At 51.0% G+C, this 22,714-nt stretch overlaps 1 protein-coding gene across 1 annotated transcript in view; it reads left to right on the top strand.

Annotated features, from left to right (window-relative positions):
• LOC147732516 (carotenoid-cleaving dioxygenase, mitochondrial-like) overlaps positions 1-22,714 on the top strand; it is a 711,267-nt gene that overhangs the window by 309,043 nt on the left and 379,510 nt on the right. The window contains exon 2 of the mRNA XM_086958817.1: positions 4,739-4,947. Within this exon, the coding sequence (XP_086814943.1) occupies positions 4,739-4,947 (209 nt within the window). The remainder of the gene's footprint in view (positions 1-4,738; positions 4,948-22,714) is intronic.

The raw sequence follows: 22,714 nt of genomic DNA, 5'->3' as shown, positions 1-22,714 counted from the left end.
CTACCTGGAACCAACTCCCCCCCAAGCGCTACACTGGCCATTCCCAATGTCTTCCCACTGGTGGGGGCCTGTGCCCGCTTGGGACACTTGTGACTCCCTCTGAAGTGCTCTGCCTAGCTACAGTCATGGCACACCGGGGGGTACTTCCCTCCAGTCTCCCTGGCAAGAAATAATCCTTCTTCTCAGTGGAGGGGCTGGGGATCCTAACCCTGGGCATTGTTTTGGGGCCCTTTAGAGATCTCACCATTTTTACACTTGCCCCCCCCTTCTGCTGCTCGGGAGCCTGCTCACCTGTGGCCAAGTCTCCCCCTTAAAACCACTTGTAGACCCTGTTATTCACCCAGCAGTGCTCCTCTTGAGCAAGCCTCCTGGAGACAGTAAGCATGATGTACATCAAGTGCTGGCGCAGCTCTGGAAAACTCTGACTAGACAAGTAGTCCCACAGAAGCAAATTCTACAGCCCCATTTAATCTGTGACCTGACTGCCCTTCCCCAACCATCCAGTGCTCTGCAAAAAGTATCCACACACTCAAGCCATATCTGGGAATTCAGGTTCTCACTCTGCCTAAATTGATCCCTGTACTTATCTGGGGTAAGACCATACTGGGTAAGGAGGGCATCCTTCATGGTAGGGTAGGTGAGGACAGGGGCGTCCCCTAAGGCCATCAATGTGTCTGTCTCTCCCTTCCACTGTGAAGTCATTCCACAGTCCTGCCCCCCAATTCTTCTCACAGACCTCATGCATGTAAAGAGCTGCCTCATAGCCCTGAAACCATCTCTGGATAACATCCCCCTTAGTATACTCTTTCCCTATATTTTTGGGAATGTGCACTATTTTCTCTGACTGCACTGATGAAACGCTGCCACCATCTGTGCTTGACTTTGCCTTCAAGTCCAACTCATTTGAACTCATCTCCTGAGCTAGCACAATTTTTCTATCCTTTCTATCCTCTACTCCCAACTTATCCTTTTGGAGCTCTCGCTCATGCTTCATCTTGAGCCTTTCCAGCTCCAACTGATGCCTCCTGGGCTCCTGCCTGTATTCCAGCTCCTCTGGTGACAGATCTCAGTAAGAAATACTGCTGCTTGCCCTAGAAGGCGCTTTCTACCCTGGCAGATCCTAATTCACCAAATCCTTATGCATGCACAGTTCCTCCACATCACCATTCTCATCCTCAGTAGGCCTACCAGCCTTTCTTTCTGCTAACCGGACCCTCAGCGCCATTTGCAGCTCCTCCTTTTTTGTGAGGCCTTTAAAAGAACACTCGGAATCCCTGCAGATATTTTTAAGTTAAAGCACCACATAGGTTTCCAGCTTTTCCTCCTCAAACGCAAAATCTGTAGATAAACTGATTGCGCCTGACTGAGACATGATTGTGGATTACAAAAACTCTGGAGTTGCCAAGAAGAGAAGAATCAAAAGTATGTGGTTGAGTAACAGTCTCCAATATGGTAGTGATGTACACCAATCAATGTATGCAAAGTACAAACACAAGACCTATCCTCACCACTGGCCACCAATGTTAAAAATGGGATCTCTAGTTGGTAGTGGTTTGCACCCTGTCTAAATAGGGATCCTCTCTCTAGTGAGGGTAAGGGGATTACACCGGTAAGATAAACCCTTCTCGCCGCCTTGGTAGCTTGGCACAAGCAGTCAGGCTTATCTCAGAGGCAATTTGTAAAGAATTTGAATCTACACATACTGTAACACAGGGAAAACATACAAAAGGACACCACACCAGTTTAGATAAATAGCCAATATTTATCTGAATAAAACAAGACCAAAATCACAAAAATCCAACATAGACAAATCAAGATTTCACTTTTAAAAAGATTACAGTTAAAAAATAGCTCTTAGAAAACAATAGCTCTAAACAGGGCTATCTCGACGTTGTGACAGGTACTAATTCAACAGTTAAGCACAGACTTCAAGGACCGCAGGCGGGTCACGGAGTCACCCAGACCCCAAAGTAATAATACCTTTAAAGTGATTAAAACAAAAGCAATGCTCAGCATCGACGAGGTGATGCAGTGGTGGTGCCTCGTTGGTTCCTTACTGCTATGCAGGAGCAGTGAGGTGTTGGTTCCTTACGGTGCAGGGAAGGTGAGGCAGCAGTACATCAGTTCCATATGACAGTGCGGTGTTGATGAGTTTGGGAGGTCACCCACGTTGGTTATCGACTCCACGATGATGCAGTTGAGGTGCTGGTGTTGGTAGGCATTGTATTGCAAGTCAGAGCGGTGCGTCATGCTCTTCACGAGCGGCACCCTCGGCTCCGGTGCAGGCAGCGGCGGTGTGCAGCACTGTCGGAGAGGTCAGGGCTGCTGTGCAAGCTCAGCTCCAGTGCAGGCAGCAGCCTCAATGCCTAAGTCAGCGTCGCTAAGTTTCTGTCGTCAGCGACACCAGGGCTGTGGTGTAAGTCAGGGTGGTGCATTGTGCTCTTCACAAGCAGTGCCCTCGCCTCCAATGCTGGCAGCTTCATCACTGACGGAGTCGATGTTGCTGTTCTCGGGTTGCAGCACCACCCACACGATTCCAAGGGCCCAGAAACTGGAATTGGCACCTCTTGGCAATCAGGACACTCAGCCGAGAAGTCCAGTTGCTGTGAGCAAGATGCAAGTGAAATCTTTGATGGCCCTGAGACTTCTTGACAAAAGGCAGGCATGCACAAGCCCTTGGAGAACCTTGGAAACATGATTCAGAAAGCAAAGTCCAGTCCTTTGTCTCTCAGGACAGAAGCAGCAGGCCAGCCCAACAAAGCAACAGGGAGAGTGGCAGTCCCTCCTACAGCATTCAGATACCTAGCAGAATGTCCTTAGGACAGAAGTGTTCTGATTTTGGGGTTTCAGAGGTCCAATACTTATTCCCCTTTCTCTGCCTTTAAAGTAGGCAAACTTAAAAGGAAAGTCTTTGTAGTGCACAATACCCTGCGCTTCCCTGACCTGGCTAAAGACACACTCCAGGAGAATAGAGACAGCTTTGTGTGAGGACATGCACAGCCTTATTCAGGCGTCAGTGATAACTCCTCCCACCACTGTAGCTCAGGAAGGCCCATCAGTCTGGTGATGGGGCATCAGGATATGCAAGGCAAACATCAGCTCCCTTTGGGTGGCTGTCTAGAGTGAATGCACAAACATCCCAACTATCATACTCCCTCAGACGTGAATTCTGCAGACAGGCAGAGGCACAGAATGGTAAAGCAAGAAAATGCCCACTTTCTAAAAGGGGCATTTTCAAACACACAATTTAAAACTAACTTCACCAAAACATATATTTTCAAATTGTGAGTTCAAAGACTCCAAACTCCAAATCTCTAACTCTTCCCAATTGGAAGAAACACTTGTAAGATGTTACAAGGCAGCTCCAGTGATAACATATGAGAGAGATAGTCTGTGTAGTAGCGAAAAACAAAATTAGAAATATTTCACTATTAGGACCTGTAAAATACACCAGTACATGTCCTACCTTTTAAGTACACTGATCCTGCCCATGGGGCTACAATGGGCCTACCTTAGGGGTACCTTACATGTAGTAAAAGGAAAGGTTTGGACCTTGCAAATGGTTGCACTTTGCAGTTCGACATGGCAGTTTAAAACTGCACACGCAGACACTGCAGTGGCAGGTCTGAGACATGTTTACGGGGCTACTCATGTGGCTACCACATCAGTGCTGCAGGCCCCTAGTAGCATTTGAGTTACAGGCCCTGGGTACACACAGTGCACTTCACTAGGAACGTACTAGTAAATCAAATAAGCCAATCAGAGATAAAGCAATCACCAATACAATTTGCACAGGGAGCTAGATCATGCAGTTTAGCACTGGTCAGCAGTGGTAAAGTGCCCAGAGTCCTAAAACCAGGAAAAACAAAATGCAGCACACAGTCAAAAACAGGAAATCAAAAGCAAGAAGACAGTAGAAAAATACGCCAAAGATGACAGGTCTAACACCTTCCAATGGATCCTGACTGCTATAGTTTACACCTGCAGCCTACCTGGCAAAATAAGGCTTTTGACAGGGGGATACCCCCTCTTTAAGAAATGATGGGTCACCCCTAAATAGGCCTCGTAGCCTACAAGGTAGGGTGCCTAGTATTTAAAAGTGTGAAATGTAGGAATTTAATGTTGGCATTCCCTACAGTAACAAGTCCCCAAAAGCTATTTTTCTGTTTCATGAAAAATAGAGGACATATTCAACTAATCATTCTGCTATCTCGAGTTTGGAACATGGTGGAGAAATGGATTGATCACTAGTTTTGCAACTTCAATGTGTGTTGCATTAAGGAGTACACATAAAAGTTACAAAACAGCATTTAAAGATTGTTTATGTGCAGGAAGGGCTGCCTTCCTGCACATAATCAATCTTCCCCTCAACACAGGCACCCTTGCACTATGGTGCAATGGAGCCTGCATTGTCGCTAAGCAGCAAAAGTTAGCACCCGAGCAGAAGGAAACGCAGGCTGCAGTATATTCTAGTAAATATGGTGCAGCCCTGTGTTTCTAAAGTAACAAAGCCTGTTGTTAGCCTTCTTGGCTTAATGACCCGCTTCCCCACTTAATTGTAAATATTCCCCTTAGTTTTTTACTCTGTAGCATGAGTCTCAGAAGATATCTTTGCAGTGGTTGCACCAATAAATAATAGTGTTTTGTCAAAAAAGCATGACATGGTTTGCCTTATTGCCTGGAAGGCAGCCTCTAATTATAAACTTTTAAATAATTGTTTCTTCTTTCTTTTGTTTAGGTACAACCACTGGTTCGACGGCATGGCTCTGATGCATCAGTTTCGAATTGCAGATGGCGCTGTCACTTACATGAGCAAGTTTCTGCAGAGTGATTCTTATACGACAAACCAAGCCTACAACCGCATCGTGTTGTCAGAATTTGGAACCATAGCGTTGCCGGACCCATGCAAGAGCATGTTTGAGCGTTTCATGTCGACATTTCAGTTTAGTATGTTTGTAGCATCTGGAAATTATTTAGTGAATTTTGACATACGTTCATCTATGCAGTGCAAACACACTTGGAGGAATTACAGAATGTGCAATGGTTGTTAGAGTTAGTTATCAGTGCTGAGCCAGTGAAAATGTTCCTTTTCCATTTGTTGTCATTTGAAAATCTTTGCATATGGTACAAGGCCAATGAAATACGGTAGCTGACTGAATGTTTGAGGGATATTTTGCTGCTCAAAATGCTATGTTGGAAGCTGCATGTAACTGAAGCAAACCCATCAGTTTACCTAAGTGATGAATAGAGTTAGTAACATTAATTTAAATCTCACTTGAAGGACTGACTTCAGATCACATATACCCAGTCAGTCTGATCATGCTGCATGATTACCTCCTTCAGTTTCCTGGACACTAGGGGTGGATTGTTGGTTTTATATTTCCTTTTGATTGTCATGCTACCTGCTGTTTTCTTTTATTCTTTGAAATCTTTTATTCTTTATTCATATCATTGAACATAATCAGCCTTATGATTGTTTCTCTCAAATTATGTGTAATATGTACGTCCACTCTCTGGGCTCCTAGTAGAAGTGCACTGTGCACAGAGAGGTGGAACTCTACTTCACAGAGTTTTGTGAGAACCTTTCAAACTTCAAATTGCCATGGTGTCATTTTTTAAAGTAAAATAAATAAAACTGTGTTTTCACTTCTTAGGCTAACGGCTAAACATCCCAAAAGAATTTTCTCAGAGGAGAAATGTTGCCTTGTGCTTGTAAGGAAAAAATAACATGAATTTTGCTATTGCCTTTTGGATTTACTTTATCAGAAAGATGCACTTTCCTCACCTACAACATCTGATACTGACATTTCAAGCTACCACTAGAAATCGACCAAGTTAAACCAGTAACCTAGGACAGGTCTGCATAGCAAAATGTCTGTGGGTTTGAATTGGCCATAGTTCTGACCCTTTATACCCCGTCAAATGTTTCACATCACAAGATTTCATTCCTCCCATAATATAAAATGTTCAAAATCAACAAATTGACCTAAGTAAGGAAACATTTAAAAAAAATATATTTTATTGAATTTTAAGGCACATAATCACAGTCATCAAATAACCCCCCCCCCGAAAGAGCATACACCATGCAAAATGACATTTCATTGTACGAACCCCTCTTTGTAGTATACACAGCCGGTTAGCCAACAACCCGACAGTGGGCAGGTAGCGGTCTTTGCAAGCTTATAGGTCTTAGCAACCCAAAGTAACAGATTGCCCTGTCAACGCCCCCCCTCTTGCCCCCAGGATAGAGTACAACTCGCCCACACCTAGGCGTGGGGTCTGGCTCTACTAGGGCACACCCCAATCCCCGCGGACATCTATCTTAAAACCTCAAAGGTCTATAAAGCTCCCCCCACCGATACCTCAGCATGGCAGCCAATGACGGCCTACACTCCCCTGCGCCAGCTCAGCGTAACCCCTCCAGTGTTAGTTCACAAACATACTCTGCAGAACATGGTGTTCATCTTGTGTCATCGCAGTGTTCCGCCTCCACCCTGCCATTACGCATGTTCTCAGAGTCATCTTCAGTGCCCCTGCCGCTTAAATATGCCTGGTACAACCCCCAAAAATTCTTCGGGCTGCTAGTGGATGGCAGCAGCTCACTATAGTGCTCAAACTGCGTGCAACTGTATAACATGTCGTTTGGCCAGCGTTTAACCGTGGGTATTGGACCTCTCACCCAGCATAGGGCCACCACCCGCTTGGCAATTAGCAACCCAATATCTACCAGCCGGCGGACAGCGCCAGGCAGCCTCCTAGAGTGACCAAACAGCGACAGTGCGGGATCCGGGGCCAACTCAATCTCCACTATTTTGCTCAGCTCCATGAATATGGAATCCCAATATGCTCGGACTCCTGGGCACTGCCATGCCATATGCATGAAATCCGCCTCCGGTGCAACGCACCTCTCACAGGCAGCCGACTGGCGGAGGCTGTACCTGTGCAGCCGCTCAGGGGTGTAATATACCCTATTAATAAATTTGAAATACACCAATCTGTGTCTACCTTTTAAAGACATTTGTTTGGTGCTTATACAGCAGTAGCGCCACATATCGTCATCGATTGTCATCTGCAGATCTCTCTGTCATGCCAACCTTGCAGCCGTGTACTGATGCTCTCTATGTGTCATTGACATTTTGTAAAGGTTGGTCAGCAGCTTACGAGGAGTCTCGGTCTTCACTATATATGTGAGTTCAGGGACCTCTGAAAGGCTCCGCAAGGTCATCCCCTAACTGCTCAAGAAGGGCTCTACGCACTCTATGATATTGAAAGCGCAACAGCAATGAGTCTCCTCCTCCACTCTCCGCCACCTGATCCCAGGTATTGGCCTTTTCTCCCTGAAAGAGGTCGCCTGCTAGCTTGAGTTTCAGCTGCTGCAATGCATCGATCACTCCCCTGTCTCTGCAAAGGGAAAGCCACTGAGCCCATTCTATCGGCATTGCGGGGGAGTAAAGCAGTGCCCCACCCTGTTGTTGCAGGAGGGAATGCCACGCATGATTGGTGTCTGTAATCAAGTCTATGATCCCAGTCTTGTGGTCCGCTGGTCTGAAAACGGTAGCAGGAAGAGATAACGGGTCTGCAAATAACTTCTCCATTCGAACATGGGGGATAAGCGCATCACCATGCACCCAAGTATGCAAGTGCAACGCCTGAGCGACTCTGTAGTAGAGCTTCAGGTCCGGAGCGCAGAGACCACCCATGCTGTAAGGCAGGGTGAGGATTCTCCATCGTACCCTAGGCTGCTTGCCCGCCCAGGTTAGTTTGGTCATGAGTTGTGTCAATCTCTGAAAGAAAACCCGGGACAATTCCATCGGGAGGCTGGCAAACAAGAACAGCATTCTGGGGAGCACTACCATCTTCATAATAGAGATGCGACCCAGGAGCGAAAGCGGGAGCCTGCACGAGGCCTCAACATCATCTTCTAGCTTGCTGAAAGCCACCCCATAGTTCTCCCTGAACACTATCTCGTGGTCGGTGTGCAGCCGTATCCCCAAGTATCTGATCAGATCTGTGGTCCACAAGAGCGGGAACTCCATGTCAAATTTCTGTGTTACGGGAGTGAGGGGGAAAGCCAGTGACTTAGCCTAGTTAACCCGTAGTCCAGACAGGGCACCATAGTGCACCTCTTCTCTGAGCATCGACAATAGATTAGTTTCCGGGTCACGAACATAGAGCAAGGTGTCGTCCGCATACATAGAGACAACTATCCTGTACGCAGGGAAGCCTATACCCTCGTTAGCATGGTATTCCCGGAGTGCACACGCCAGCGGCTCTGCCACCAGGGCATAAAGCAGAGGGGACAGTGGGCATCCCTTCTGGTCCCCCTATTGATGGGGAAGGAGTCGGTGACCAAATCTCCAAGACATACCCTGGGCTTCGGTTTGTTATACAGAGATCCTATCATTTGCAGGAAGGGCAATCCCAGCCCCATCCGTAGCAGCACTTGCCGCATAAATGGCCACTCCACAGAATCAAAGGCCTTCTCCATGTCAGGTCACAGCAATCGCCTTCGTGTCCTGTTTTACGTGCTGCATAGTGCCGAGTACCGTGCGAATATTGTGAGTGAGGTTCCTGCTAGGGATAAATCCCGCTTGTTCAGGAGCGAGAAGCAGTGGGGCCAAGAGCGCCAGTCGGTTTGCCAACACCTTGGCAAATATTTTGGTGTCCACATTCAGGAGGGAAAGGGGCCTATATGAGCTGCACTCAGGCGGCTTACCAGGCTTAAGTATAGTGACCATTAGCGCCTCCCTCATTGAGTGTGGCATGCAGCCTTCTACACAGATGTCGTCAAATAACGCCGACAAATGTGGGAGCAATTGGTCTTGGAACGCCTTAAAAAAGCCAACTGTAAGTCCATCGGTGCCCGGCGCACTGACCGACCGCATACCCTCAAGGGCTTCGACAATTTCATCCTTCTCAATGGGTAGCATCAGGAATTCCCTATGTGTGTTGGTAAGTGTGAGTAGCTCTATGTGTTCCAGGTAGACTAGGATTTCGTCGTCAAGGTCCCCGCTCTTTGATACATATAGATCAGTGTAGTAGCTTCTAAACCTCTGTGCTATGTCCACCTCTTCAGTGAGGGTCTCGCCCCCTCCGACCTCACCTCCGTGACCTGTGGCCTGCTCCTTCTCCCCCTCAACGCTCTCGCCAAAACAGAACTCGGCCTATCACCCTCCCCATACGTGCGAGCTGTTGCATACTTTCCCATATGTTTGACCTCTCTGTCAGCCTCCCCTTGATATTCTGTCAGTAAGGTTTGAATATCCTCGTCAACTGCTGTGTCGTGGGCAGTCCACTGTCGCTCCTCCAAACTCGACAATTGCCGTTCCAGCTCTGTCAGTCTTTGTCTAATCGACTTGAGGACCCCCGAGTGCTTAGACATGGCAATGCCCCGAATATAGACCTTAAATGCCTCCCAAACCGACTGGAAGCTGTCAACAGACCCTACGTTAGCCTAAAAAGAAACCTCTATAGCTTCTGCGAGTTCCCCTCTAAATACGGGGTCAAGGAGCGAGTAGGGTGGGAATCGCCACGTAAACGGTGGGATCGTTTTCTTAGGGGTCGCCACTACCAAGAGTATTGGTGAATGATCAGATAGGGTACGCGGTAAGACCCTACAGTCACGTATCTGTCCCAGCAGTGAGGAAGACGCTAGCCAATATTCTATTCGGTGTGGATGTTATGATAGGCCGAATAGTGCGTATAACCCCCCTGCGCTGCATGTCACGCTCGCCACACATCATCCAGATCGGAGCTGGTGATTACGCTGTGAAGCATTTTCCCGGCAGCTGAGGGCCTACGGGCAGGGCCTGCAGATCTATCCAGGGCCGGGTCAAGCACCAGGTTAAAATCCCCACCCCATAGGAACAGGGCCGGGGAGAAATCGCCGGTCTTCGCTGCAAGTGATTTGTAAAAGTCAGGGGAATCAAAGTTTGGGCCATACACATTAACCAATATTAGCCATACACATTAACCAATATTAGGTCCAACCCCATACCCTTGCATCTCGAGATTACAAAACGGCCTTCCGGGTCTGCACTCAAGAGGTCCAATGTTAACTTCGATCTAGGGTTAACCCAAGTTAGTAGGCCCCTAGCATGTGTCGTAAAGTCAGCTGAGGCAATATTCCCCTCCAATCCTCTGCTATGTAACATCCTGCTTGATTGTGGCAGGTGAGTCTCCTGTAGGAGCGCCACATCAACCTGATGCCTCTGTAAATAACCCAATACCTTTCGCAGCTTTCGGTAATTACTAAATGTATAGGCATTTTATATAGCGCACTACTTACCTGGAGGGTCCCAAGGCGCTTCGACCACTGCGAAACCCTTCCTGGCTTCCCTGAGAGATGGTCCCTTAATGGGTATCTCCAGGGTGAGACCAGGCATCCCCGGCGGTCTGGTGGGGCCGTTAGTGAAGATGAGGCAAGCTAATGCCCAGAGTTGCCGAGTGTGATCGCTGATCAGAGTGGGCACCGAGGCGAGAGAATTATCGAGTCCGCTGACCCTGGTCCAGAAACCTGCCACGCCGGGAATCGAACCCTGGTCCCGGGCCCGTCCTCTGCTCTCGGGTCTGCCGCCTCTAACCAGTGAGCCACACTCTCTAACGTTCCATGTGAGCGCCCTAATCGAGTCTACCGGTCTAGGCCTCTCTGGTTAAGCTTTACTCGCCATTGTCAGCTAATCTGAGCTTCTTGCGTGTGTATACATTGAGTGTAACTGTGCTCTGGTGCATGCTCAAAAACCAAAACTGTACCCCCCAACCACCCAACATCCGACCCGAACACTCATACACCCCCACCCCCCTCCCACAGCAGACCGCTCCCAACCTGGCCTTGCAGAAACCCCCTCCACCCCCCCTCCCCAATACTGACTCCCCAAACAATAAGACCCCCTGAAAGTCAATGAAGTGCATAGCACACTGGGGCCAAGGTTGCCTCACACCCAACCAGTGCTGTAACCGCACAAAAACACTGAACGCTCTCCTCCATCCCGCAGTTGCGCCGGATCTCGTACATCGGTTTTAAATTAAAAATTATGCTTTCCCAACTGTAAATTCAAATTCACTGAACATAACCACTTGTTCCTGAGCTCCCCCCCACACAAGCCCGGACTTCCAGACAACAGGCGCCGATAGGCAGCGCACATCACCATACGTGAGAACTTTGCTTAGGGCCTTATGCACGTGTTCAAGTAGAATACTCCCTTTGCAGGTCGCTCGGGGCGGCCTACGATGCCACCAAATCCTTCAAACCAGCTTCTCCATCCCCAAACCCGCCAGCACCCAGTTTAACAATTATAATGTCTCGGAGTCCCAAGCCTCACCGCACTCCTCGCAACAGCTCCACTGCCGTCATCAGGCAGTAGAGCAAGAGGGCACAGCTACTCCTGTTCATCCAGCTAGCTGCTCAGCTCCTCGCCGTCTGTCGGCCCATTCAGGTTCTTGCGATGTTCTCTTATCCATCCCTTCAGCGCTTGCTGCAGGGCCTTCAGATCAGTGAACAGGTGGGACTGCCCTTGCCGATTGACTCGCAGTTTTGCGGGGTACAACATTGCGTAGTCCAGGCCCATATCTCTCAGCTGCTGTTTAAACAGAGCAAAATGTTTGCAGGCTTCCTGTACTCTGGCCGCGAAGTCCGGGTATAGCGAGATCTCTGAGCCCCCGAACCGCAGTGTCTTCTTGTCCCGAGCTAGGCGCAGCGCCGCATCCCTGTCCCTATAGTTGAGCAGCTTGGTGATTATGGGGCGCGGCGGGGCTCCAGGCCGTGGATGAGGGCCCAGCAAACGATGCGCCCGCTCCACAACGAACATCGGAGAGAATACTCCCTCCCCAAGCAGAGTCACCAGAAGCTTTTCAACGAACAACTCCATGTTGCCCGTTTGAGTCGTTTACGGAAGGCCTGTAATACGCAAATTACAGCGTCGCGACCGGGCCTCCAAATCCTCCGTTTTATCTTGTAAAACCTGCATGAGTCTCCCGAGTGCCTTGTGGCCAGTGTCCAGCTCCGTATGTGTCTTCTCCACCTCGATGAGCCGTCTCTCAGACATGTCGAGTCTTTCCGCATGCTTATCATTCATCTCCACCATTCTGTCCATTCTATAGGTGAGGGATCCATTTTTGAGCCTAAGGACGTCATGCTGTTCTGGAGGCCTTTTTCCATCGCAAGAAGTAGGGTACGTAAGTCCGTGCTCGCCTCGGCTCCCTCACCAGGCTGCTCGCCAGCTCTGTCCTCACCCGTTGCGTCCTGCGACTTTGAGCGCCTTTGAGCAAAGGATACCTTGCTCGGCATCTTGTCACCTCGTCCCATGGTGCCCGGGGTCCCCGTTGTGGCAGATGCCCGCGGATCGAGCGCACCGCAAGCCAAGGATCCAAAGTCCACCGTCAGCGGCCCCAGGCTAGGTGGGCACCGGCGTCCTCAAGGAAAACTGCGGGGTCCTGCGCTGGTTCAGCAAGGTGCCCACACTACCCAACACCTCCACCTCCTGCCTGCTACGGGCAAAGCTGGTGCACCACCCGCCTCAAGGTCCACGTCGTATGGCAATCCACCACCCGGGGCAGACCGCCGCACACTGTTGCTCCGGGTTAGGGCTACCCCCCTCAACACTGTCCGCCTCCAGCTGTTAAGGTACTCCCAGGAACCACACCCCACTTCGATCTGGCCTTGACTACCAACACCGAGGAGCAGAGGGGGACCAGCAGTTGTCCTCACACTTGCATGTGTCGCAGTTTCTCAACTCAAAGCCCCCTCAGCTCAATGTCCTCTTGCCGCCCCACTCCGTCTCTCAGCAGGCCTAACAGTCTCTCCTCGGGCTAAGACAGAGCTTGCCTCATTTGCTGACTGACCAGATCCAGCTCCGCCGATGTCTGCCTCTGGGCGCTCCTCACTGCACATGAGGCAGTGCTGCTACAACCTATATGAGGCTCGAAGATCGCCTCGCTTCCCGGGTCGCGGCTCTCACCCCCGCGGGCTCCTCCGCATCAGCCACGCCGCAGACACCGCCTCACTCGTTGGTACCTCGCCTCTGTCACGGGGGTGGCGTCTTCTTGCTCCCTGCAGCGCCACCACTGCAGGGGAGGGGGGGGTCTCCCGGTTTTCGCTCTCCCTCCGTCCGGCCTCTGTGTTACTCCGCCCGCTCCTTCCGAGTCAGCCGCTGGCACCGCACCACAGCAACGCAGGGGCGAGCTTGCAGCTGCAAGGCCCGCCAAACCTCCGCTCCACTGCAAACAATATCTCCAGGCTCCGGGACGCCAGCTCAAAGCGCCAGCCTTCCACCGGCAGCTACGGACTTCCGCTTGCTCGGGGGGAGCTGCTGTGATGGTGTTCAGCGATCCGATGCAGGATAATGACAAATTTTATGCGCAACTGGACGGAGCTCAAGGCTTAGGCAGCCATCTCGGTTGCTGGCAAGCTCCGCCCCCCAAGTAAAGAAACATTTCTTTACTCATGCACCCACATATCTAGTTTAAGGTACCAGTAACAAGTAGAAGGTGAATGACCAAGGGTGATCTCCTTGGGAACCCCTCACAGAAACCTTTGCATTAACCTCAGGAGTCATAGCAGTCCTTGGTATATCAGATCGGGCCCATTCCTAATGAAATCCTGCAGACATCTAGAGAAGATTTGGCGAAACAGCAAAACACTGGAAGACCGCACCAATTACAAGAACGCCATGACAGAACACCACCGCATCAGATCCATCAAACGAACCTTCATCCAGAACAAGTTCACCACCAACGCCTGCAACTCGAAATAACTCTTCAGCATCATCCAATAGTTCACTAAACACCCAAGAGAGGCCATGGATATCACCCCTTCCCAGAACCTCTGAAACAAGCTCAGCTCCTACTTCCATCTGAAAATCAAGTCTCTCTATGACAATTTCAACAAATGAACCCCGTACTCTGAAACCACCCCCCGCCAACAACACCAACCAACCCACCATCTCTGCCTGGACCTAAACCACCACCGAAGACACTGAATCACCCATTTATTTTAAAAGTTTTCTATAGCGCGAACCAGTTCCTGGCTGTTCGAGCAATAGCGGCACCCCCCCCCCCCCTCCCCCCCAGCGCCTTGAGACCCTACGGGTATGTAGCGCGCTTTATAAGTGTCACTGATTGATTGATTGACCCAAGCTAGGGTAACAGAGCGCTTTACAAGGTGAGCAAGGTATGAATAGCACATTTGGTACCAACAAAGCATACAAAACAATGCATACAAGTAACAAGAAAATCAAATAGAGTTCGGGGGATAAAGGCCGAATAGAGAACTGGTCTGAGCAAAAGGAGTCAATTCGAGATTGTGCAAGTCTCAGCTTCGAAATATCAAAGGACGAAGAGTATAGATGAGTTTGAAGTTGAAGCTGGCGTGGTGTTTGTGCTTATCAAGAATGATTTTGCTTCCTTTTTGAAGAGGGGCGTCGAGGCGATTTTTCTGATGAATGGCAGACGCGAGTTCCAAATTCTTGGCGCTGCTCCAGAAAATGCTCTTTTGGAGGTTTTAGTCTTGTTGAACCGTGAGGGTTTTAGGAGTAGATTATCTCTGCTTCTAGAATGTCTATTTCCTCCAGATAGTGTACGTTTTTGGGCTAGGAACTGAGGGGTGTTGTGGTGTAGCGCCTTGTTAGTAATGCAAGCAATCTTTAGGTGAATACGAGCTTCATAGGGTAGCCAGTTGAGCGCCTTCAGGTGTGGCGATATGTGGTCAAATTTCCTCGATCCTGTTATGAGTCTTGCTGCGGTTTTTAGGACAGGCTTTTAGAGGTGCTGTAGAGATTCTGGGAAGCCCTGAAAGGGTGGAGCATCCGTACTCCAGCCTTGAAATGACTAAAGACTGAACTGCAGTTTTGAGGTCAGGGATCTTGATGAATGACTTCATTTTTCTGAGATAGCTGAGGTGAAAGCAGGCATTTTTAGCCATCAAATTAATGTGAGCTTGCATGTTAAGGTTCTTATCTAGTGTGATTCCAAGTGATATTGTGGAGTCCACACATGTTGGCGTGCAATTCAGAGCAGTGATCATTTTGGTCCATTCCTTTATTTCCTCTGAGTTGTTGGGGGGGAGGTTAAAAGAAATTAAATTTTTTGTGAGTTTAGCTAGAGGAAGTTGGTCGTTAGCCATTGGACGTTTTTTTTCGAGAGCTAGATTCATAAACTTTAGCTCTTCAATGGAGGTGATTTTAATGTAAAGTTGGTCGTTGTCTGCGTACATGTGGTAGGAGGAGATGTTTGCCTGCTGTAGTAGATCAGTGAGTGGTTCGACATATAAGTTGAATAGTGTGGGTGATAGGGTGGAGCCTTGTGGTACTCCTAGTAAGTTAGGTGAGGATAGAGAAAGGATCTTGTCAGTCATGAATGATTGCGTTCTATTTACCAGAAAGGATTTGAACCATAGAAGGACTCTGCCAGAAAAGCCCATCCTGTCTTCTAGTCTTCTTAGAAGTTTGTCGTGGTTGATCGTATCGAAGGCTGATGAGAGGTCGAGCAGGACTAGCAGGCATGTTTCATTGCGGTTAAGAGCTAAAATAGCGTTGTCCACTATATGTAGGATGGCTGTTTCTGTGCTATGGCCAGTTCTGAACCCCGATTGGTGGATGTTCAATAAATTGAAGTTTGTGATGTGTAGATTCAGTTGTTGCTGCACACATTTTTCCAAGATTTTTAGTCAAGTAAATATTCCCTTTGGGACACCTTATTATTATAACAGATCTTCACAGAGACAAATAGACAAAAATATGCACTAACAGAATACTGTACTAGTGAGGCAAAATGTAAACGCAAACAAAAATATGAAAAAATACTGAACAGTTTATTCATTACACAGTACAATGTTAAAAATAGTTCAAAAATAATTTAAGGGGGGCGTGGCCAAGGCGGCGATCATGGCAGACGCAGCTTAGGTGAACTCCGTCCCGCCGATCAAATATCCTACATCTATCCCTCGTCTCCTTCACCCCGAGACGCCCAAAACCGACACATCTGGCCGTCGGACCTAGCAGCGGTGCCTCGGCGGTCTTTTGGGAGCTGTGACGGACTGCCGGGCGGCGGCTCTGGCCCCGGAGTTGTGCGGCCTGCTGCCACGAGTGAAGCCGGGACCTCTGGTCTGCAGCGGCGGGCCGGAAGTGAGGCGTGGCCGGCGAGGAGGTGGAGCGGTGGCCGGTCCCTGACTACCGGGACTCCGGGGGACGTGGGAGCGGAGGTGCCCCAAGGGAGACTGGTGCAGAGGCCGGCGGCTTGGCTACGGGGGACCCCGCTCCGCAGCGCCGGCCGAGTGAGGGGCTAAGACGGCGGCCGGGCGGGCCGCTTGAAAGTCACGGCGGACTGGCGGGAGCGGCCGGCTTGTGGAGTTTGTGGAGCGGCAGAGACCCCCCCCTCCTGGTGATATTATTCTTATTTCCCCCCCGCCTTCTGCTACACCCTGACAGCGGCTCCTAGTGCTGCCTGAGGGGGGGCGAGATATTTGGACTGGGGCAATCATCCGGCGCCTCTCACGCAGTGTACTGGGACCTCTCCCCTTCTGGTTTGGAGACACTGGGGGGCCGCTGGGCAGGCCCTCATGAGGAGAGGTGGCCGCAGGTAGCGGTGGCCTGCTACACAATGCTCGAAGTGAGTTAACCCCGCAGGGGTCTGTATCCTGTGGACTAGCCCAGCGGTGACGGCCCGTCGGGCGGTGGTGGTTGGCCCCTTGGAGTGCGCCCTGCGGTGCGGAGTGATTCACGTGGCCCCGGCCCTGGCAGTGGCCCATCTACTGGTCTCCGGAGTGAGGAGCGACCCCATTGAGGTACGGCTGGAGCGCAGGGGTGCGACGACATAGGCAGAGGCGCGACTTGACCTGGGGAAGGTCACCTGCACCCCGATCATTATTCTGGTAGCGCCCTGGACCTAGTACCTGTATATACTGGCAGCCATGACGAGGGGCGGCAACAGCGGACACACCTCAAAGCAGGGCACAATTGATAAATTTACGGGGCCGCCTGGGGGTGCCGGTGCGGCCGGGGGGCCACCTGCATCCGTCCCTGATAATGCCGCCCTCATGGCGGCAATAGCACAGTCCCGGGACATGTTGGACGTGAAAATTGGGGCGGTCGGAGCAGATGTTACATTACTGCGCCAAGACCTACGCAACGCTGTGGCTCGCATAACTGAAGCCGAAACGAGGATTACTGGAGTGGAGGATGACGTCGCGACTCTTAAAAAGAAGGTGGCCAATATGGAGGGGATCCAGAGAGGCCTTGCCCTGAGGGCAGAGGATGCAGAAGGGCGGGCCCGGAGGAACAATCTACGATTTGTGGGATTTCCGGAGGATTGTGAGAAAGGGTGACATGGAGGCCTTCCTGACCAGCTGGCTGGAAAGTTGGATTCCTCCGGAGTCCCTGTTGCGATGTTTTATAATCGAACGGGCACACCGAGCACTGACCCAGAAGCCGCCGGTTGGGGAACGCCCTAGACCTGTGATAGCCAAACTGCTTAACTATCACGACCGCGACACGATCCTGCGGCAGGCCCTTATGAAGGAACCTCTGCTGTTTGACAATCATAAAATCCTGATTTTTTCGGACTACACTAAGTTGGTGCAGAGGCAACGCCAATCCTTCACTGAGGCCAAGGCGAGACTGCGGGGCTTATAAATTCAGTATGCACTGCTCTACCCGGCCCGCCTGCGGGTGGTGTTCCAGTCCAAGACCCTATTCTTTAACACCCCAGAGAAAGTCTTTGCCTGGACGGACTAGACGGTCCGTATTAGGGTGCACACTCCCCCGGGTCGAGATTCGGACTCCTCCACTGCCGGGCCCCCTCGGACCCCGCGGCGATCGCGCAGCAGAAGCAATTGGAGATCCCGTCCTAAGAAGAACTCTACTACGGAGAATGGGGCAGCGGGAGCTACCGGGGCTCCAGATTCTCAAGATCCGGCATCTTAGGTATCGCAGCGAAAGTTGATTGATCACTCAGGATCAAGGGAGGAAGATACGCTCCTCCCAGATATGGACCGCCTTGGCGGACTGCAGCTTAAGACTTCATCTATACAAGTAACTTTGTGGTTTTGGGATCCGGGTGGGGGAGCGGCATAGGGAGGGCGGACTCGACCCCTCTGTTAGGACAAGTTTGTTAGTTGGTTAAGTGTAGCTATGGGGATCTATTGGTGGGGTGGGCGGTCTGTCTCATGTTGGGGGCAGAAGTCACGCTACACCGCGACAGATACTTCATCGTTCATTGAGGTATAGGGTGGGGGTGGGGGGGGGGGGGAGTTTTGGGAAGTTGATTGATGTTGGTTTGAGGGGGGACCGCGAGGAGGGGTGGTTGGGGCCTGAGAGAGGGGGGAGGGGAGGAGGGGGGGTTGTTCTGCACACGATTGTCTCGAAAGATGCTGTTGTGGTTTCCACGCCTGTTGTGCCCGCTACTTGCTGTACGACTCCACCTACGCTTAGATGGGGGCTGAAAACCGTGGGTGGGCGCATGTTGGCGCCCTAATGAAGGTGATGAGTTGGAATGTGCGGGGTATGCTCGACAAGATCAAAAGAGGTGCAGTGCTGAGACAGGGGAAGAGGGAGAAAGTGGATGTCTTGATGCTACAAGAAACACACCTAATGGGTAACAAGGCTCTGGGCCTACAGAGGTATGGCTACGATCAGGTCTAGCACGCAGGCTTTGGGAGGGGATCTCGGGGGTTCGCAATACTGTTACACCGCAGACTGGCTTAGACACACACAAAACATTGGATAGACCCCCAAGGCCGATATGTCTTTGTGCAAGGGACGGTGGGCTCAGAGTCGATAATTCTTGGGAGCGTGTATGCTCCGCCCCCATTGCAATGGGCTCTGATTGAAAAACTCTTCACGGTGTGGGCTGAAATCCCAGAGGGCCTGGCAGTAATAGGGGGGGACTGGAATGACGTCATGCAGTGTCGGATTGACCGCCTCAGATTCAGGGGTGACCCCATAGTAGATACCCCCACTAAATTGAATGGTATGGTGAGAGGCCTGAATTGGGTGGGCACATGGCGATACTTACACACACATGAGCAGGAGTACACATATGTCTCAGCGGTTCACCACTCGTTCTCGAGATTAGACTATGTTTTTGTTCCAAGTGCAGTCGTTACCAGCGTAATCTCGGCGACTATCCTGCCGCGAGGACTTTCGGACCACTCCCCCGTGGTGGTTGAGGTTCCCCTAGATAGAGAGAGACGGTTATTTCGGTGGCGCCTATCCACCTGGCATCTGCAGCAGGATGCGTATCAGCAACACTTGGAGGTGGCCATCGCCCAGTACTGGGATGAAAATCTAGGCACGGTGTCCGACATACGGATAGCTTGGGAGGCTCTGAAACCCACGCTTCGCGGGGTAGATATAGCATGGTGCGCGGCAGCGCGTCGCAGGTGACAGGAGGAACTGGTGCGGGCCGCCGCAGAGGTGGAGCAGCTGGAGACTCAATGTGGGGTGGCGAGTCGCCTAGAGGATGTAGGGCAGCTTTTACTGGCGCAGCAGACGTATGCCTCCCTCCAGTTGGACGAAGCCCGGCAGATCTGGCTGGCGACAAGAAGTTGAATTTATCAATGGGGCGACAAATCCAGTACGATGCTCCATAGACTCTGCCAAAAGGTGTTCCAGACACAGGAACTGCCGGGCCTCAGAGATAATGCCAGGGCCTCCGTTTCAGCTCCAAGGGAGCTGGCGAACAGCTTCGCCGACTACTTTGCGATACAGTGCGCCCCGCGGGACTCCCTCTCTGCACTTGACATTGACAAATTTATAACTGATCTTCCGCCCCGCACGCTTCCAGATGATGTGCGTGAGCGCCTTGAGGCCCCACTATCGGCCGAGGAACTGGGCACAGCGCTGGGGGAGCTCAATACTGGTAAGGCCCCCGGGCCCAACGGCTTCCCTAGTGAGTTTTTCAAGTGCTACCACCTCCAACTGGGGCCGCATTACAAGGCCGCCCTGGAGGCAGCGAGAGAGGAGGGCCTTCTGCCGGCGGACTGGAGACATGCAGAAATAGTAGTGTTTTGCAAACCCGGTCGACCACCGGACCGCCACGAGTCCTATAGGCCAATCTCTCTTCTAAACACCGAGGCCAAAATACTAGCCAAGGCACTTGCGAATCGCCTTCTCCCATACATATCAGACTTGGTTCATCCGGACCAAGCCGGATTCATGCCCCGCCGGGCGACGCGGCATAATATTCGACGCGCCCACGTGGCGATAGAGGCGATGAGTAAAACCGGAGATCGAGCGGCACTATTTCTAGCAGATATTGACAGGGCCTTTGATTCCTTGAGTTGGACCTACTTATTTGCCCTCCCTCCGCGCCTCAATCTAGGGCCCCACTTTATGTCCTATATCCAACTTTTATATACTGGTCTGACGGCCTCGGTGAGGGTGGCGGGGGAGGTATCGGCAGCCTTCCCAATAGGACGAGGCACTCAGCAGGGGTGCCCCCTCTTGCCTTACCTATTCGCTCTAGCTATGGAGCCGCTGGCTGCATGGGTCCGGATAGATGCACAGCTGAGGGGCTTTGAGTGGCAGGCGGGACCGTCGGACAGAATCGCACTATATGCGGATGACGTCCTATTCTTCCTTACGAGCGTGAATCGGTCCGGGCCGCGGGTCCTAGACATAATGAAAATCTTCAGAGAAGTCTCGGGACTTTGCCTGAAACCGCAGAAATCCACCCTCTGGACTTTGGGTGACCACTTTGAGGTCGGGCCGTGGGCCTCATCACTACAGAGAGCGGCGGGGGGTCTTAAGTATCTGGGAGTGTTTCTGACGACCACGCCGACAATTGCCTGGGAGCGCAATGTAGTTCCGGTATGGGACAAGGTGCAGCAGGAGATGAAGTGCTGGTCCCGCATGCCCCTCTATATATATGGTAGATCTGCCATTTTTAAGATGGTTGCCCCTTCCCCGTTTGCTGTACCAACTGCAAAACCACCCATTCCCAATACCGCCGCAATGGTTCCGACTGGTCAACTCGGCACTCGGTCGATTTTTGTGGGCCGGTGGGGCATCGCGGGTAGCTCTGCGGACCTGCTTTCTGTCCATGTACTGTGGGGGACTGGCGACCTCGGATATTTTGTCATATTACCAAGCATCACACCTGGTAGTTCTGAATGATTGGTGGTACAGTGGCAGAGAGGATCCGGCATATGCCCTAGAAAGGTACCTAATGGAGCCGGACTCCCTACACACGGTCCTATACTCGGCGCAGCTGCGAAAGAGATTGCCTAGGGCGACACAAGTAGTATTTCAGATATGGCGACAATCACTGCGTCGTATGGGATGGTGGGGAAAGCTGACGGGGGAGACCCCGCTCTGGCATAACGGGCAGCTACCGGCCCTGATGTCCCTTCCGGGATTTGGGGGCTGGGATTTGATAGGAATCTCAACATTGGGCCAGGTCCTAAAGGGCACCACGCTTAAATCCTTTCAAGACCTTAGCAGAGAATTTGACATGCCCAGCACGCAGTTCTTTCGATATTTACAGTTTAGGTACGCTCTGGCACCTGCACTTGTGGGTTTAGATATGCTACCTGAATTCAGCCCGATAGAGGCGAAGGTATTTATGGGGGATCTAGAAGACAAAAAGATATCCAAAATATACCAAATGTTAGTGACAGACTGTTCCTCGGATCTACAGCCCCTGAGAGACCGCTGGGTGCGGGATGTGGGTGAGTTGGAGGAGGAGGACTGGCGGGAGGCTCTCGAGTCCCCCAGGGGGGCATTAATAGCTGTCCGCTTACGCCTAATACAATTCAAATACCTGCACTGTGCTTATTATACCAGAGAGAGATTGTGGAGGGCTGATCTGATTGAGTCCCTGGCGTGCTTGCGGTGTGGCCATGAAATAGGCACCCTCTTACATACAGTGTGGGAATGTAGCGGCCTGGCGAGATTTTGGACTGGTGTGTGGGACTGTCTGTCGGAGGTGCTGGGATGGGATCTCCCCCGTACGGCAAAATCGGGCCTGCTCCATGTACTAGAAGGGGTGGGCGGTAACGTCTACAAGCGGCACTTGCTGCTGCTGGGTCTAACACTAGCCAAACGAGATATGGCGCAGGCCTGGAAGGATCCCAGGGCTCCCAAGGTGATCGGGTGGAAGAAAGGCCAGGACTTTTGCATGGGACTGGAGCGGCCGGTGTTTGAGGCCAGAGGCTGCCCCACAAAACACTATAAAATATGGAAAAGATGGGCAGACTACAGGGGATTGTGGCTGGAGCCTCCACCACCGCCAAGGGGCGAGGATGGGCAGTTGTAATGGGCATGTTGAGACAAGGTTACTTATACGGACATTTGTATGCTTACCCTAAACAGTATTGAAGAGACATTGTGTTGCAGGAGGGGGGGGAGGGGAGGGTTGGGTAGTTGGGGTGTGGGGTGGAGGGTGGAGGGTATGACAGTTAAATGAATCGCACAGTATGAAGCATAATTGTTGTCACAGCTCCTCCGGGGATCGGAGCACTGTGTATGTTTATCTCAGCGATCTAAATAAAAATAGTTTTGAAAAAATATATATATATTTAAAAAGAAGGGAATAGACATTAAAAGTAAGGAAACAATAAATTCCTATTCGTAAAAAGGAGGTATAGACAGAAAAATTAATTCAGCAAAACGTCAGAATTATTTTCCAATTAATTTAGGACACAATCCTCCTTTCTTTTATGCAACATTTTTCCAAGACCTTTGCTAGCATGGGAATGTTGGTTATTGGTCAGAAGTTGTTG

This window comes from Lissotriton vulgaris, chromosome 2_1 (assembly GCF_964263255.1).
Source record: "Lissotriton vulgaris chromosome 2_1, aLisVul1.2, whole genome shotgun sequence".
NCBI classification, from domain to species: Eukaryota; Metazoa; Chordata; class Amphibia; order Caudata; family Salamandridae; genus Lissotriton; species Lissotriton vulgaris.
The sequence above is the reverse complement of the archived record's forward strand: the minus strand, read 5'-3'. Positions and strand labels throughout refer to the sequence as shown.